General features: G+C 26.7%; 1 protein-coding gene across 3 annotated transcripts in view; it reads right to left on the bottom strand.

Moving 5' to 3' along the window:
- LOC145830197 (TBC1 domain family member 12-like) overlaps positions 1–18,259 on the bottom strand; it is a 39,194-nt gene that overhangs the window by 12,567 nt on the left and 8,368 nt on the right. For 2 of the 3 annotated variants that reach the window (XM_082938113.1, XM_082938111.1), the window contains 7 exons: positions 16,779–16,880; positions 9,780–9,851; positions 3,882–3,964; positions 3,609–3,726; positions 1,773–1,879; positions 1,604–1,678; positions 1,110–1,213 (listed from right to left, as the gene is read on the bottom strand). In XM_082938113.1, the coding sequence (XP_082794239.1) occupies positions 1,110–1,213; positions 1,604–1,678; positions 1,773–1,879; positions 3,609–3,726; positions 3,882–3,964; positions 9,780–9,851; positions 16,779–16,880 (661 nt within the window). Of the gene's footprint in view, positions 1–1,109; positions 1,214–1,600; positions 1,679–1,772; positions 1,880–3,608; positions 3,727–3,881; positions 3,965–9,779; positions 9,852–16,778; positions 16,881–18,259 lie in introns of all 3 variants that reach the window. The other variant, XM_082938112.1, reaches the window with a different exon arrangement.

Below are 18,259 nucleotides of genomic sequence, written 5' to 3'. Positions count from 1 at the left end.
GATGATTGCTGAGCCAGGAAGGATTCAGCGTGGAATTGCATGAATTTGAATTGTTTTGGATTTATTTAGTGCGTTTTATTGCAGTTTTGTTTTTCTTCAAATAAATCCCTTGTTTAAAGATTTTTTTATTTAAGTCAATTGAGCTTTTTTTTAATGCATAAAATTTAGTTTCATCTTAGTAAAATATTTTTGTTACTTGTTTAAATCCCCTCTTGACGAGCTATGTCATTGCCTTAAAATTGTTATTATCTTTAATGAGCTGGAGGGGATGTAGGATAATTAGACTATAGCTCATTTTAGTGTTTATGTTTATACTTGTTTTCGTTTCAGATTTTACATTGTTAATAAATTATTAAACTAAATTGACAAGGAGTTATTCTTCAACTTTTGTATATAAAGTATAATCTTAAGCTTATCACGAAAATTTCGATTTAGGTTTTTTATTTTATCAAGCGTTGTAACATCTAATTTATTTTTCTTGAACATCATGCAAGGTACAAAATTCAAGTTTAGTCGTATTCGTAGCTTGAAATAATATCATAAAATTTAACTGAGATTTCGTATAGATATATATTTTTTGTCTTTTTTTACGACGTTTATTTTCTAAGTATACAAATTATATAGTTAGACAACTACTTTGTGTTTTTAACAAGATATTTGTATTAAATTTTTTTTACTATTTAGTGGTATTTTAATAACTAATTTATATAAGGTGGTTCTTATTGACATTACATAAAGCTTAAAATATTCAGGATCCTTACTAAAAAAACCCGATCGGGACGAATCTTAATTTAAAAAAAGATCCGGACCCGGTAGATTACTATTTAATATTTTAAAAGCAGCGAAACGCTGTTAGTCGAACAAAGTATTTTCGAACAGGAACAGTTTTTCATTTTAATAAAATAGGTAAAATACTGAACAATAAAATCTAACACTGTAAAAGTATATGCAGTGCATTAAGTTATTAATAAGTTATTACATCAAAAAAAGCTTGATAAAAAAACAATACTTTGAATTTTTTATTTCTTTATAAAACGACTGACAAAAGTTATAAAAAAAAACAGATTTTTTAAAGTAATATACTTAAAGCAAAAATATTTCAAACTTACTTTTTGAAAGATACAAAGTTTTGGAAATGTTCTTGATACATCAAGTCGTATTAATTCAACTGTGTTTTCTCTATCAAAGACTTGACATTTAGAATCCGCCTTAACTAGTAAATTTAACTACTTCAGTAATAAGTTTTAAATAAATTTAGGAATTTAGATAACTTGTTATTAGTCGTTTAAAACAACTAGTTTACGATCATAAACGAATAAATGGACTGTACAAATTATAGCTATGATGTATGTATTATTTACAGAAAAAAGTTTAATGGTGGTTATAATCGACTTAAATAATTTTCATAAATTAATACTTGTTAGTAACAAACAATCTGAAGTATAGAACTAAAAATATCTTTAAAAACTGCCTTTATATACCGGTGTCTGTCTTAAAAAAATAAGTGTAAATTAAATCTAATTTGGTGATACAGATAAATAAATTAATCTCGAAAAGTATTTTGAAAAACAATCAATTTTTTTTTATTAAAAACAAAAACTACTTCCTGATTCATTAGAGCTTTTGTTTAATATTTTCAGTTTCTCTCGAGACCGTGAAACCATAATGTCGTACAAATCTGCCAAATAGTCTCAGTTAGAAGTATTTATTTTTAAAATTTGTTTAAAATTTTTTTTTTTTTTTAGTAAAAAAGTAAAAGTTAAACTAAAAACCGTTAGTTATATTTAGGTCGTTTCCAATAGTCAGCCTCCAAACATTTCCCCTTACGCTAGGAGGAAGTCCTTTCCACCATAAGAGTTTGACTTTAGTTGTTTGATATCTATACAAAAAATGTTTATTTTATAAAATTATTAAAAGTTAACTAAAAGATATACATTTATTTTATATTAACTGTTTATTTAGGTATGCTTGAACTGTGCTTTAACTTTTCTAAAACTTGTATCTAAATATAGTTGTAATAATTTCAAATAAACTAATTTAAAAAATAATTTTTTTAGAAAATGATGCATAACAACATAAATATAATATGTAAACTATATCTGTAAAGTAAGTCTTACAACTAAAATTTTAAAAGTTTGATGAGACTGTTTTTAATTATTTCCAACAGATTAATTTTTTTATGCCTTAAGCTTATTAAAGAGATTTAAGCACCTATTTGGAAATTGGTATTACTTAAAAGATCTTCAACTTAGCTAGCAGTAGCTTTTTACGGTTTTTAAAACTCAAATTAGTTTAAAAGGTAGTGTACAAAGTAAAAGAACTAAATATGTTCCGTATTAAAAAACTAATTAGAAAAATTAATAAAAAAACTATCTTCTTTACAGCTTTAATTCATTTGTTCTAAAACTTTCTCAGTCTAATCATAAGATAATATTAAACAACCTTATTGTAGACATTTATAAAACTTCAAGTATATATATATTTTTTTTAATATATAATAATTATAATTTTGCACAATTGCTTACATTTAATGGAACATTTCCTGAAAATTTTAGGAAATTAAGGATAGATAAATTTGTATTGAATTTTTCAAAACTATGAGAAAGTTGTTAATAAAAAAAGTTATTGTTCAAATTTCTATATCGAAAACTTTTTACTTTACTTTTTATCTCAAAAGTTAATAAAAGTTTAATGTTCTATAACAGGGGTCGGAAAACTGCAGCTCATGAAAGTTTAAACCTGCGGCCAGCAAGTATGCAAATTTCGCCTGCGAAGGAAAATTTTTAAACTTACATTAGATATTCTGGGATTTGAAATGAAGAGACTAAAAAAGAAGGTCTTAGATAGATTTCACGGGAAAATCAAAAATTACACTAAATATTTCGAGTCTACCATGAAAAGTAAAAACTAAAGCTACAACTGCGCCCAAAAACAATTTTATTTTCGAAAATTTTCCTGCAACCACTAATTCCCCTTGTTCTATAAAAACTATTTTATAGTATATAATTTGAACTTTCAAATAAGAACCAATATAAAGTTTAAAAAAAAACTTTTCTTCTATGGAATTAACTAGTAATATTTTAAATCAGGGGTCGGCAGGTCAAAAAGGGATGTTTTTTTATGTGCTTTTAAAAACATATTTGAAGACAATTTTTTTGAATAAAAAAAAATTTGGGCGATAGAATATCCTTTAAATATAATACTAAAATTTTATTTTTGTGTTTTCGAAAATATTAGTATATTAAACTAGTTGAACAAAAATTTTAATGTGGCCCGCGGGCCGCAGTTTTCCGACCCCTGTTCTAAATGCACAATAGGAACGTTTTTATAAAAACAAGAGCTAAACTTATATTAGTTTAGAAATTTTATGAAAAACTTTTACAAATTAAATATTATAATTAAGAAGTTTAGTGAGAAAATTTTACTTGCTTTTAATACAAATAATCAAATATATCTATTATTTAATTAGCAACATGTTAAGTACTTATTTTAAACAACTGTGTTTTAAATATTTATATTAAACTTTAAAAAATAATAAAATTTATTTGAAAATCAATAAAGTCAGGCAAAATAATTCTTATGATAAATGTGTAAGAAATTTAACAAACAGTTGACTCCAATTAGGTAGGATTTCATTTTGCCAGTAAACTCCTGTCTGAGCTATACTTTCTTCTTGCTTTATTTGTTCTTTTAACTTTTTTTGACGTTGTTCGACTTCTTTTATTTCTATACAAAAAACTAAGGTATGCTTTTTATTTCTTTACTGTCGAAAAACTTTTAGTTTGAATATAAAAACTTTTTTTTTCAATTATTTATATTCAAAACATATTCAATTATTATAATAGGTAACAATTATAGGTTCAGCCTAAAAGCTTATAAACCATTTTTTCTAGCTAGCGCTACCATTCTCTCATACTCAATCTTGTGCTTTTCACTTTCAAGTAAAGGTTTTTTCGGTAGATTTCTGTAAAAAAATAACATTTTGTAAGTTTAATAAAAAAAATTCAACAAAATTTCAATTTCAACTTAGTATATTTCCTTTAAGATTTTTGTATTCTATACAACAAAAATTTGTTTTTTTATGTATAAGTATTGTGTTTTTATTTAATTTTAAAACTGACAAAAACAACTATGTTTGTTATACTAACATAAAAATCCAAAGCAACTTAATAGTTTAGTAAAAGTTTTACTCAAAGCTATATGATTTTATTTTTGGTTTAAAACTCTTTTTTATCATAATAGTTTTTTAAAGATTTAAGCAAAAATTATTTACAGTTATCCATAAAGCAAGTCGTCTAAATGCAAAGATTTTGAAAAAATAACGAGGTTAAAATTAAACGGTTTTTTTAACAAGATTAACTACTATATTTTTACTTTTTTATTTGAAAAAATTGAGTTCTTTACTAGCTAAGGATAATTGAGTGTGATGTAGGTTGAGCACTAGCTTTTGGGAGATTTCTTCCAGGATTTCTGAATATCTTCCAGATCTTTTCAAAATATAAGTTTTTTGCCTTATTCAAGTACAAAACTAAACTTTGAAAATTTTAAAGTGTTGTACGGATATTTTTAATGTGTTTTACTAAGTTGCCTGTATAATTTTTTTTGAACTAAGTTCTTCCAAGTCCTTGTCATAATGTTTTATGGATAATGAAATTGTATATTACACCTAAATTTAATTGTTTTATTTTTTCATTTATCATAAAGAACTTTATTTGCTTCTTTTTAAAGATAATCTATAATTTAAAAAGTCATTAAAGCTTATAGATTAAATTAAGCAAAGCCTGTTCTAAAATCAAAACTAATCACTTTAGTATTTTATTGGTACTACTTAATAGTATCAAAGTATATAGATTAATAAGTGTAAAAAAAAAAAGAAAACAACTTATACAGGGTTGCCACTGGTTTTTGGCAAAGTTTCTCAAAGTTTTTAAAATTTCTCCCAAATTTTTAAAAGTACACGCTTTTGGGTCTATTTTCAGTTTAAAATTTAGTGTAAGTAAAAAACTGTGATAAATAGTATATCAACATTGAAAAATTACTCCGAAGCTACTTTACATGTGTTTTTTAATAATAATATAATTGACTCTGACTATAAAAATTGCTATATGATAGATATTTGTGTCAAATCAAAATTTTACTACTTGACATGTAAAAATTGTTTAAAATTCCAGGTTAATCCACGTTTTTTAGCCAAAATTGTCGAATTCCAGGTTTTTCTAGGATTATAGGTTTTGTGGAAACACTGCTTATAAGTAAATTTAAAGTTATAGTTTCAACAAAAGTTTAGTTCTTAGATATTTTATGCTTTTTAAAGCTTAAAATTCAAGTATTAGTATATCTAGATAATATCTTATTAAAGTTTTTTACTTACAAGGTTTTCATCGTATTACAAACATTAAATAAGTATTTAAATAAAGTCAAAACTGATAATCACATCTTTAATTTCTTTGCAAGTAACTTCTAAAAAAATCTCAGATATATGTTTTATTTATAAAAGTTTTATAAAAAGAAACTGTACAGTAATCTTCCTTTTTTGTACCAACATATGTTTCTGTGTGTTAACGAATCAACACACTTCAACTGGGTTGTTAATGGAAAGAATAAAGAATAATAATGGAAATAATAAAAAGAGTTATTCTTTCCATTAAAAACCCAGTTTAAGTGTGTTGATTCGTTAACACACAGAAACATATGTTGGTGAAATAAAGGAACATTACTGTACAATTTGTTTTTATTTTTATTCCAGTGAAGTTATTTCACTAGGATCTTTTGTTAGCAAACGATTAAACCTATATTTTTGAACAGTTATAAATTTTATATAAATATATTTTACCTTTATTCAAAACCTACTTAACGATTAGTATTATAAATCAAGATATTAAAAATTTACTTTTTTCGTTTTAAATCGATACATATACAACAATGTGTATATAACTATATATTTTTCTAATTATATAAAAACTATAATTTATACAGCTGTTTCATATATGAAATATAAAGTTTCATGTACTCCTCAGTAAGCTACAGTTTATTACAATAGTAAACAGAAATTTAGATTTTGAAAATTTTTATAATAATTGTGACGTAGTAATGATATAGTTTATTGTACAGTTAGCTGAATTAGAAATAATACGCTGTAGTTGTTAATTTATGCATTTTAGGAAAGTTTAAAAAGGCTATTTTAGAAAAATGATTTAAGCTATTAGAAAAAAATATTTTGGACTGTTGGAAAAATGTTATAAAATACTTGTGTTTGCCGCTTAAATTTTATTTCGTTTTAATATTTAGTTGGTTCTAATTTTGTTAAAAAAGTATTTTTGATAATGGATGCATATGTTTTGTCTTTTGCTTTTCTTGTTTAGTGTTACGTTCTTACCTGATTTTTTGATTTCTATTTTTTCTAGGTTACAAAGTTTGCAACCGAATTTAGTATTGAATTTCGATTTTGTCCTGTTTAATATTTCCTATTTAATTTTGTAGTCTGTATTGCTTTCTTTTAAATTCCATATGTAGTACTATTGTAATAAACTGTAGCTTACTGAGGAGTACATGAATCTTTATATTTCATGTATGAAACCAGCTGTATAAATTATAGATTTTATATAATTAGATAAATATTTAGCTCCAATTTAATTTGTCGAGCACTATCGACCAGAACTTTTTATAAAACCTTTAATATATATAAAAGGTTTATTTCAAGATGTAAAACTTGAAGGACTCGAGTTTTACATTTTGAAATAGACCTTTTTTTATTAATAAAGCCCTTAAGGTGGACTCAGTGTGAAAGATTTGATTTATCAAGTTAAATAACTTAATTCTATATATATATATATAATTTATTGGAAAAGTACGATTTCAAAAATACTGGTACATAATCATATGTTTCAGCCTACAAACAGGGTATTACCATCTGCTATTGGCTGCGCTCTTTTTACACCTCCCAAATTAATTTAAAATCAATGTTTTTGCGCTTTAGGCCGCAAACATACTTTGAAAGCTCAGTCTCATTTTCGTATAAATCATTTTTAAAATATTTTTTATGGTTAGCATACTAAATCTGAACTGAGTGGAGCATAAGCCGACGTAGAACTTCTTTTCAAGGTCAGAATTAACTGTTGCCTTGTAAACAATGTTCTCTGAACGGCAATTGCCCCCTTTCAAATCATATTTAAAGCCACCAGCGCAATTAATCAACGTTTAAACAAAAGATCAAGTAACGAAGAAAAGTTTTTAAAGACAAAATACAATTATGATTTAATAATGAAAAAATGCGGTTACAATGAGAAACTTAATTTTGAAACAACTGTACAATCCTCGATTCTGTAGTTCAGTCAAAACTAATATCGGCAGAGAATTTATAAATTTAGTAAAAAAACATTTCCACAAAAGTAACTCATTATCAAAGATCTTTAAGAAACATAATATGTAAAATAGTTATTCGTGTGTGGCGATTTTGGAGAGATTAATCAAGTCACACAATTAAAGGAAAACAAAAGTAGTTTAATCAAATATCAGTGTAATTGCGCTAGTGGCTGCAAATATGATTTGAAAGGGGGCAATTGCCGTTCGAAGAAAATTATTTACATGGCAACAGTTAATTCTGACCTTGAAAAGAAGTTCTACATCGGCTTATGCTCCACTCAGTTCAGATTTCGGTATGCTAGCCATAAAAAATATTTTAAAGGTGGTGTATACGAAAATGAGACTGAGCTTTCGAAGTATGATTGCGGCCTAAAGCCCAAAAACATTGAATTTAAATTAATTTGGGAGGTGATAAAAAGAGCGCAGCCAATAGCAGATGGTATTAACCCTGTTTTTGTAGGCTGTGCTTAAAAGAATCAACAGCCGTTATGTATGCGGTAAAAATAGGATGGTTGTTTAAATAAGAGGAGCGAATTCATATTGTCTTGTCGACATATGAAAAAGCTCCTCTTAAAATACAATAAACTTTGAAGTATTTTATAGTCATTTATCTGTTGTCTTTGTGAATTTTAGTTGTTTGATTAGTTAAATGGATGGTCCATTTTTGTACTGAATTTTGTAATGCACAATAACTATTATACTTTTTTTTGTTTTTTTGCATAACTTTTGCATCTATGTTTAATACAGTGCTTTTGGGTGTATTTCGAATTGATGATTAAAGCTTAATGATTCATATGATTATGTACCAGTATTTTTAAAATCGTACTTTTCCAATAAAATATTTAAAAGCCCTTCAAGTGGGCTCTGTAGAAGGTGTTCAAATTTGAATAATAACCTTATTATATATATATATATATATTACTGTCCTATTGATAACTAAATTATATGCAATACAAACAAGCAACTGAACTATCAAAATACATCCACACATTGAAGAACGAAAATAAAAATTTTGAATTGACTTGGACATTACTAGAAAAAGAATATAAATCAAGACCTAGAGTAGAAACGTGCAGGTTGTGCTTGAAAGAAGCATTAAAGATCCTTCAAGCAGATAAGAATTGTATTAATAAAAGATCAGAAGTAATGAGTTCTTGCAGACACAGGAACAAATTTTTATTATTTTATTGGAATGAATCTAAAACCTAAAAATTTAAATATTAATAGCATTTTAATAATCTCTTGGGTTTTTTTTTCAGAATTTTGTTAAGAATTTGTTGTGTTTTCGTTTATATTGCATTTAGTTTTTTTTAACTTTTTTATTTTTAATTATAAATTAATACCAATATTAAGTTCACCTAATTATGCATTTTTCATTAAAATTTGAATAATTAATGTTTATTTATTTTTTTACGCATCAATGAGTTTAGATTCACATTACTGCCAATGTCTAAATGTTATTTACTGTTTTGAATTTATTTGACAAGGTCAGCTAACGCTCACCGAAACCAGGTAATAAACCAAAGCAGTACATAAACATTTGTTTTATTATATATATTACTGTCATTACTGAAAACCAGACAAAGTTTTATGTTGGCCCTACTGGACTATCTTTCAAGAATCGCTACACAAAACACTAATACAGCTTCAAACATGAAAAACATAGAAATGTGACAACTTAATCACAGTGTATATAGAAATATGCCTGAGTTATCTTAGTAGCCTGAAGTTGTTAAGTGATCTCCCACTGTGTTTTTTGGGTGTACGACTATTCAAAATAGATTAATTCAAATTACTAAAAATATGTTTATTGTTGAGAGTTTTTACCATCACGAAAGACTTGAAAAATCTCAAAAATAAAAACACAGTTATAAAAACATTTTAAGTTCGGACAATTCAAATTCTTTAAAAACTGTTTAAAGGTCCACAACTCAAACATTGATACATATTTGAAAAAAAATTCAAAGTGGTTGTAGGTCTAATTTATACCAACAAACGCTTTTTTTTTTAATTATAAAAATTTTGAGATATGGCTAAAATAAGTTTAAAAATAACGTTGTTTTTATTACTTTTTGAAATTATCGTTTAACAATTTTTTTTAAATTTTTGTTTTACTACCATAAATTAATCAACTAATTTTTTTCGAATTTGTGTTACTTTTTGTGTTGTGACCATCAATTTTTTTTTAGGAATTTGAACTGTCCAAATTAGAACTTTCATGTAACCATGTTTTTTACTTGAGATTTTCCAAGTCTCTTGTGGCAGTAAAAACCCTGCACTAACTCGTGCTTTGTATACAAATTGAGAATATAATAGCCATATTTTTGCTAAAATTTATAACTGGACATAAAAAGCCTGAGGAGATAAAAATCCAGCATAATAACTAAGAGTTACATTAAAAAAGCAAGTATAAAAACCTTGGACGATCTTCTAAAATCAATGCAGTTGTTGATAATGGTTCAATTGTCTTTGTTTTGAATATTTTGTTTCTAAAAAACATTTTATAAGAGTTATAATACATTTAAGATATTGTATAAAAAATTCAAAAAAATACTAAAAATATTAATGTTGTATAATTGTAAAATCTAACAAGAGCTGTTGTTTTCTTTAGAAAGCATTTCTGAACTAAATAACTCAATTGCGATGTTCTATCAGTTTAAGATATTAAATTTTTTATTTTTATTATAAGAACTTTTAGATAAACGTAGTTTTGACTTTTATAAAAATGTAGCTTTTTTTTAAACTTATTTTAAATATTTTTCAAACTACAAAATATATTCTTATTAAAACTCTAATAAACCAAAAACTAGAAACATTATAAATCTATTACATTTATTAGTAGCAAATATACATTTCATTTAAAGAAAGATACCTAGAAAGTATTTTATTTACTATAATACTTAAATTTTTTCTTGTATTGAGCAATTCTGAAATGATAAATTAAATACAAAATTATACTTATTTTTACAAATATAATTTAAAAATAGTGTAATAAAATTAAAAGTGTGGACGTTGTAAAGCTTATAGTCGCCCTTTTCTATAAATTTTAAAATAAACAAATCATATTTTCAAAAATTTAATAAAAAAGAATTCATGAAATATAAGTCTATACAAGATTACCAGACAGTCAAAACCAAAAATTCAGGCCTTTGTCATTATCAATTAGCCTTAGATGGTATATTTATTGGCGTAGCTACATATTAAGTCAATTGTTGTGAATGCAGCCATAAATACTTTTTTTGTTCGTATTATAACCTGTCAATAAGTAAGGACACTACTTATGATTAATATATTTATATATATTGTTAAGATGTAGGTCGTAGAGTGTAAGTTAAGATTGACTGCATCAATAAAGCTGTACGTTTAAAATCTAAACTTATGCAGTGGACTGATACAGACCAAGTCTTAAATTGGTTCACTGGTTTGGAAAAACAAACGTACAGCTTTTTTTATTTTGATCTAGTTGATTTTTATTCCTTCTATCAGCGAAGAATTGGTAATAAAATCATTAAAAATTGCCGGTAATTATACAAGCGTATCTACTGAAGACTTAAGTCTAATAAAAAACGCATGTAAATCAGTAGTTTATGAACAAGGAAACCTGTGGCGAAAGAAGAGAGCAAATAACACCAGCTCTCTTTTTGATGTAGCGCAGGGATCGTTCATGGGTGCAGAGTTATGTGAATTAGTAGGACTTTTTTTGTTGGACGGGTTGAAAAATATTTTTGGTTTAAAAAGAGTTGGGTTGTACAGGGACGATGATCTAGCTGTACTGCTTAATTCTTCTGGATTTAAAGTTGAAAGGCTAAAAAACAAACATACGCCTTCTTCAAGTCTATGGTGTTACGAGTCACTGTTGAATCACCAATGTTGACGACTGAATACCTGGATGTGAACTCAAATTGTATAATCTCCCCTATATATGCCTTATAAAAAGCAAAACGCAAAACTTATTTATGTAAATAAATGTTCTAGCCACCCAAAAAATAATATAAAACAAATACCAAATATAATTAATCAACGTTTAAGCAAAAGATCAAGTAACGAAGAAAATTTTTGAAGACAAAGCACGATTACGAACTAATAATGAAAAAATTCGGTTACGATGAGAAACTTAATTTTGAAACAACTGTATAATTCTCGATTCTGTAGTTCAGTCAAAACAAATATCGGCAAAGAATTTATAAATCTAGTAAAACACTTCCACAAAAGTAACTCATAATCAAGGATCTTTAATAAACATAATATGTGAAATAGTTATTCGTGTGTGGCGATTTTGGAGAGATTAATCAAGTCACACAATTAAAGGAAAACAAAAGTAGTTTAATCAAATATCAGTGTAATTGCGCTAGTGACTGTAAATATGATTTGAAAGGGGGCAATTGCCGTTCGGAGAACATTATTTACAAGGCAAAAATTAATTCTGACTTTGAAAAGAAGTTCTACATCGGCTTATGCTCGACGCAGTTTAGATTCCGGTATGCCAAAAAAAAAATCTTTTAAAGGTGGTGTACACGAAAATGAGAAGAGCTTTCAAAGTATGTTTGCGGCCTAAAGCGCAAAAACATTGATTTTAAATTAATTTGGGAGGTGATAAAGGAGCACATCCAACAGCAGATGATAATAACCCTGTTCGTAGGCTGTGCTTAAAAGAATCAACAGCCGTTGGGTATGCGTTTAAAAAGAAAAGTTGTTTAAGGGCATAGAGGGGGGGGGTCCACCTTGATTTTTACAAGTTGGTCTTATTTTATAGAGTTTTATCTGAGCTTTCAGACATTCTTAACCACTTAAAAAAATTTTTTTTAATTCGAGATATGAGCGATCAAAGTTGGTGACCTCAATAGGTTCCTAATGGAAGGCGCAACCTAAATACGCGAAAAAAGACCATTTCACTAAAAATTTATCTTCTCCTTCATTTTTCAACCAATCTTCTTCAAATTTTAACAGAAAGTGTATTACTGAATTTTAAAAAGATTGAATAAAGGAATTTTCAATTTTAAAAAATAAAATTTTTATTAAAAAAACCACCTATTTCTTTTGTTTTTTTATCTAAAACTTTCATTTTTTAATATTTTTAAAATTCCAACATTCAAAGTCTTTTAAACTATGAAAGGAACGTTTCCTGAAAGTTTGAGGTCTCTAGCTCAAAAAATAAAGAAGAAGATAGATTTTTGGTGAGTTTTGAAATTTCCGAGAAAATTGACCCTGAAAAATTTGCAGTCCATACATTTGTATCAGAAAATTTTTATAAAAATTACAGTATTTCAAAAGTAAAATTCTATAAAAATTTTTAATTCTATAAAAACTGGCTTGTAGATTGTACTTCAAGCTTTTATATAAGATCATATGTAATTTTTAGTGAAAAAAAAATGTCCGACCCCCCTATGCCCTTAGTAAAAAGAGTGAATTTATATCGTCTTGACGACATATGAAAAAGCTCCCCTTGAAATACAATGAATTTTAAAATATTTTACGGTCACTTAACTGTGGTTTTTGTGTATTTTAGATGTTTAATTTTTATTTAACTCTTTATCTTAATTTTACTTTTATCACTTTCAATTATCTGTCCAAATATATATATATACTCACTGAAGTTTTATGAATTGTTCCTAGTTTATTGTCTATTGGTAAATTAATTTTTGCACAAGCCGTTTTGTATGACTTTTGATAGTTTCAAAATTACGTCATAATCTATTTATGCTAAATTTTCTAACTTTCATTTGTGTGTTTTGTTCTTTATTTTGAACTTGTTTTGAAGCTGATGAGTGCATAAGCACAAAACTCGAGTCCTTCAAGTCAAAGTGTACATGAAATTAAGCAAAAACTTTAAGGATTGTTACATCACTAAGTAAATCATTAAAAAATATAAGACTGAGACTAAGATTGCATATATGTTCAAATAAAAGCTTCAAAAATGTTTACAATTACTAAAAAGTTCATTTCGTTTATTTAAAGCTAGATTAGAGTTTAATTTTGAGATCTCGTGTTTTTCCATAATGCAGAGAGTGCAGCCATGTTTTAATTTGAATTTATTTTTCGTTCGTGCTAAAATTTCCCAGTTGATGTTAAAATTTTTATTTCTATCTTTCAAATCCCAGATATATTTCGAAAACGTAGTTTTTAGTCTGTATTTAGTGTTCTTAAAAGAACATTTATGCCGTGTGTACCTACTTTTAAACGATAAACCTGATGAGCCAACATACTGCTTACTTTTCTCTGATTTTATTACCGTTGCTCTATAAATAACATTTGTTAATAAACAATTGCCATCCACCATGCATTTATTTCTGCAGTTGCATTGCTTTTGTTCCTCTGTCTTATCTTCTAAAATTTTGCGATTATGAGACATTATCTGGCTCTTTATGTTTGGCATGCACGAGTACAAAATTTTCAACTGTTTTCTATTGAAAATTTTATGGTACGGGTGCGTTGGGCCAAAGTTTTGGCTAACAATTTCCAGGAACCGTTTATCAATTTTTGTCTCAATCGACAAACAAAATGATGGCGTGAAATATAGAATATTTTTCCTTTTCCGTTTGGTTTTTTTCTTGTTACCAGCGTTATAATTAAATCGTGATTGTGTGTCCTTTAATTTACGCTTTCTGGTAGTGCTGTTTCGCTCTTTTAAAGGAGCTCTCATTCTTAGATATGGTCGTCAACCTTTTGTTGATGGATTTAGGTACTTGGTTGACAACATATCGAGGGTGGTTTGATTTGACATAGGTCGCTTGGAAATTTGGTTTTCTGTACGGTGCATAAGTGTCATTGCGAAGTTCTAGCTCTACATCCAAAAAAAAAGTTCTTACTAGATTGAATCTATAGTTATATATATAAGTTTATTACAAGATGTAAAAACGTGCAGAACTTGAGTTTTGTGTCTACGCACTCCTCAACTGCAAAACAAGTTCAAAACAAAGCACAAAACAAAACACTCAAATTAAAGTTTAAAATTTAAGCATAAATACATTATGACATGATTTTAAAACAGTCAAAAATCATGCAAAACGGCTAATGTAAAAATCAAAACAGAGAGATTTACATATCCACATAGATTTAGATATTGTTATCAGCTTACCACCCACAAAACTAAAGTCTCTTAAAATGAGCTTTCTTCAGGTAGAGAGATTGTAGTGAAGAGGTATGTAATACATTTATGCATATATAAACAGTGATTAAAGATAGCAAATACTTATCAGAATGAGAAAAGTGTTGTCATGTGTATGTACCAGTTTTGCGATGAAGGCCTGGGCAAATCTATTTTAAAGGTAAATACAGACATAGTAAATTTAAGTTAGCTTGTATGCATAATTAAGCATGTTGCAGTGATTCCTGATTTGGTCCTTTTTAGATACTCAGACTTTTTTCAGTTCAAGACAGTTTACTACAGAATACTTAATTGTTTGTTGCCTGTTTAGAGAGCAACCCAGAATATACTTTTTCACCTGAACTGTTTTAAAGGATGGGTTCAATCAAGTGATAGACTACGGAAACATTATTATTAAAGATGTACTGGTAACTGAACTTTTGCACAATGTTAGGGTCAGGGTTACGGTTGATTTATGAGTTAGGGTAAGATTCAGGAGTATGTTTAAAACTACCTAAAACTAATTTCAAATCCGCCTTAAACTGCGCCATGCAAAAATATAATCGTAGCAAAAGTGATCCTTTGTGCCAAAATGTCAATCCGAGCAAAAGTGACCCCTTGTGCAAAAAGGGCTCCTACCTATTTGAATTATGACACACAACCTTTAGACGGGTATGAAGGTAATTTGAAGAATTCTGTCATAAATCCAGGCTTAAAGGTTTAAGCTTCAAAGTAACTATGCCCTAGGTATTTTAAAAAGACACACAATGGCCCCAGATCGCGTTAAACTGGAAATAGGATATAAATTTTCTTAAAAAATCAATATTTATAAATCTTTACATATACTAAATTTAATTGTAGTTTAATGTTGTATCTGTTGAATTTTTAAAATTGAATTAAAATAATTTCAATAAAATAAAATTTATTGGACTTTAGGTAGTAGCTCTTATATAACTTTTATAATAAATATTTTAAAACTTAAATAATGCAAATTAAACTTATATTTTTAATGAATTTTGCTTTTTAACATCTTGTAGGTGTTTAATAGATACTAAATATATAGTTTTGATAATAAAAAAGAATTCTTGAAATTAAAATTATTTAAATAATATTTTCAAATAGATTTTATACGGTGTTTTGGGAAAAATCGCTGGCTAAATCTTTTTAAAATGCTTCCTATCAAAAAAACTGGGTTGGTGGATGATGTTTTGTTAGTGTTTTTTTAATCTACTATATCTTAGGTTTCTAAAATTTATTCATACAAGTTATCAACCTACCCAGAACTTTTGTTATTTTAAAAATTTACTAAAGTGTTGATAAAAATAAAGTATTTTTTTTTTGTTTAACAAAATAAAGTTTTAAACATAAGATATTTTTTTCGTTAAACAACTCTTATAAGTATTTTTTAAACTCTGAAAAAAGTAATAAAATAAAAGTTTTTTTATTTTATTGTTGATTTTATATTTTTATAAACATCAACATTTGAACTGATCAAAAACCCTTCAAATCGCCTCGCGCCAAGTGACATAACTTCAGTTATAGATGGATTTTTTAGTTTTGTTTGAAGCACAAAATGCGCAAGAACCTTGGCTTTCTACCCAAAAATTTTCAAAGATAAATTCTTTTTTTTTTGCTAGCTCCAGTAGCGGGCCTACTGTGAAACATACAATTGGGCAAACTATTTTTAGCTGGCCTCGTGAAGAACACTGAAGATATTTAGTTTTTTAAGTACTTCAGACAAAATGGGTCAACTTCAGGCAGCATAATTGCGTTTCACAGAACTTAATGCAATCCAAATGGTTTGGTTTGTAGTTGAGGATGATGTTCATAAAAATACTTTTTTATATGTTACAGTGCGGTCATGAGTCTGGGTAATCAAAAAAAAATTTTTTTGTTTTAAACGTCATGCTTGAGTATTTGTATGGCTAATTCTCATAGAAACTTGGTTACTATGATATGTAATATTAGAAATATTTTCAAAATCAAAAAAATTATTTAAATTGTTATTTTAAAAACATAAAATTTTAAAACTAACTGACAATAAATTTAAAAGTGTCATTAACCTTAATAATCAAACTAAAAATAACTAGGGTGTTAAACATTAAAACTTAATGGAAACCTAGATTATTGTAAACCAGTAAATTGCATAATTTAAAACAGACCACGAAAAGAACTGATATTAAATGCAGTTACAATTGTTTCTCAAAAAATATTAGTAGACATAAAAATATACACTTCCAAAAAAAAGATTAAATACAATCTATGATAAAAATTAAAACTTATAACATTAGAATTCATGATAAAAAAATAAACCATATGCAAAAAAACAAACTTGATGAAAGTATTTAGTTTGAATGAAGTTGGTGCTTTTTTAGGAAAGCTTTTATTTGTCACAACCTTATTTTCTGGTGATATATCAATAGCTGGTGACATCCTAAACACGGTAAAAAAATTAATCAATTTAACAGATAATATATTTTAAAAGTATCAAAATGGTAACTAAATTTTCTCATTCTCATAAAAAGGCAGTTTTTATTATGATAATTTCATTTAGTAGTAAAGGCCATAAGGTAGGTCATAAAATCTAACAATGGCTTTTATTTACAAGTTTTTTATAAAATAAAAGACTCAACTAACTTTTCAAAATTACAGTAACCTCTCGCTTATTTACGCACATTGTGTCCACAGAAAAAGTGCGTAAAGATATGAGAGATCGTAAAAATACAAAAGGTACCAAATATACTTACTATAATGGCTGTTTTGTGATAATGCTTCTAGTTAAAAGCATATTGGGAACTTTTCCACTTTTAAAAATTTGTTTATTTGGTTTATATATATGAAATAAAAGATAAAACTATACATATATTAAAAAAAAGGAGTTTAGATTTATTTAAAACAATGATACTTGTAGAACATTTTTAATAATTAGTAGATTTTATCTTTTTCGTTATTTATATGTGACTTATTTGATACTTAACATTTACATTGTATTCTAGTTAGCAAATTCAATTTATAATTCAGCATTTGTTTACAATCAAAAAATGGTGAGGTGTCTATATTTATTTTGTTTCTATAGCCTTTTACAAAAATATGCATTTGGTGCTGTAATGGATTCTTCTTTTAAACAAAAGTATATAAAATGTAAGAAAAATGTTTGGTGTGCTGGTGCTGGTGAGCATTACGAAGAATTGAAGGCAACGTGCGAAAAATTTTAACGCTTGCTGTGTTACAGAAGATGAACTTAACTAAAAAAACAATTCATATTTGTGTTAACTGTAAGCTGTATATTTATTAAGTGTCAGTGATACTTTTTGCTAGAGGTTTCATTAGCTTTCTTTTTTAGATGTTTATTCATATATAGGGCAAGAGTGCTGTATTGTTTATTTGTGTTTTAAAATTTCATTATACTTTCATTATTTAACACAGTCGTTTTTTTTAGAGTCTTAATATAATCTCTTATTGTTAACAAAATTGCTGTTAAACTAATAACTAAATGTTTTCAATTAGTCAAAGAACATAAATTTACAAATTCCAAATATATAGAGAGGTGAGTTAGTATTTAAAAACATACTTTTAATTAAAAATATACAATGAACCTAATTTTTGCAATGTTAAAAATAATAATAGTAAATATTAAAAAAAAAAAATTAGTTTTTAGAATTTTAAAATGAGTAACTAAACGAGAGTGCGTAACGATGCGAGAGGTTACTGTAATTAGTTCTGTATAAAGTTTTTGATTTAAAGACAGTACGAGAATTTTCATGTCAAACAAAAAGTATAAGGGTATTCAACTTCCAGAATATTCCTTGAATT

The sequence above is a fragment of the Thalia democratica genome, chromosome 2 (assembly GCF_965202585.1).
Source record: "Thalia democratica chromosome 2, ktThaDemo2.hap1.1, whole genome shotgun sequence".
Classification (NCBI taxonomy): Eukaryota; Metazoa; Chordata; class Thaliacea; order Salpida; family Salpidae; genus Thalia; species Thalia democratica.
This window is presented reverse-complemented; position numbering and strand designations above follow the sequence as displayed.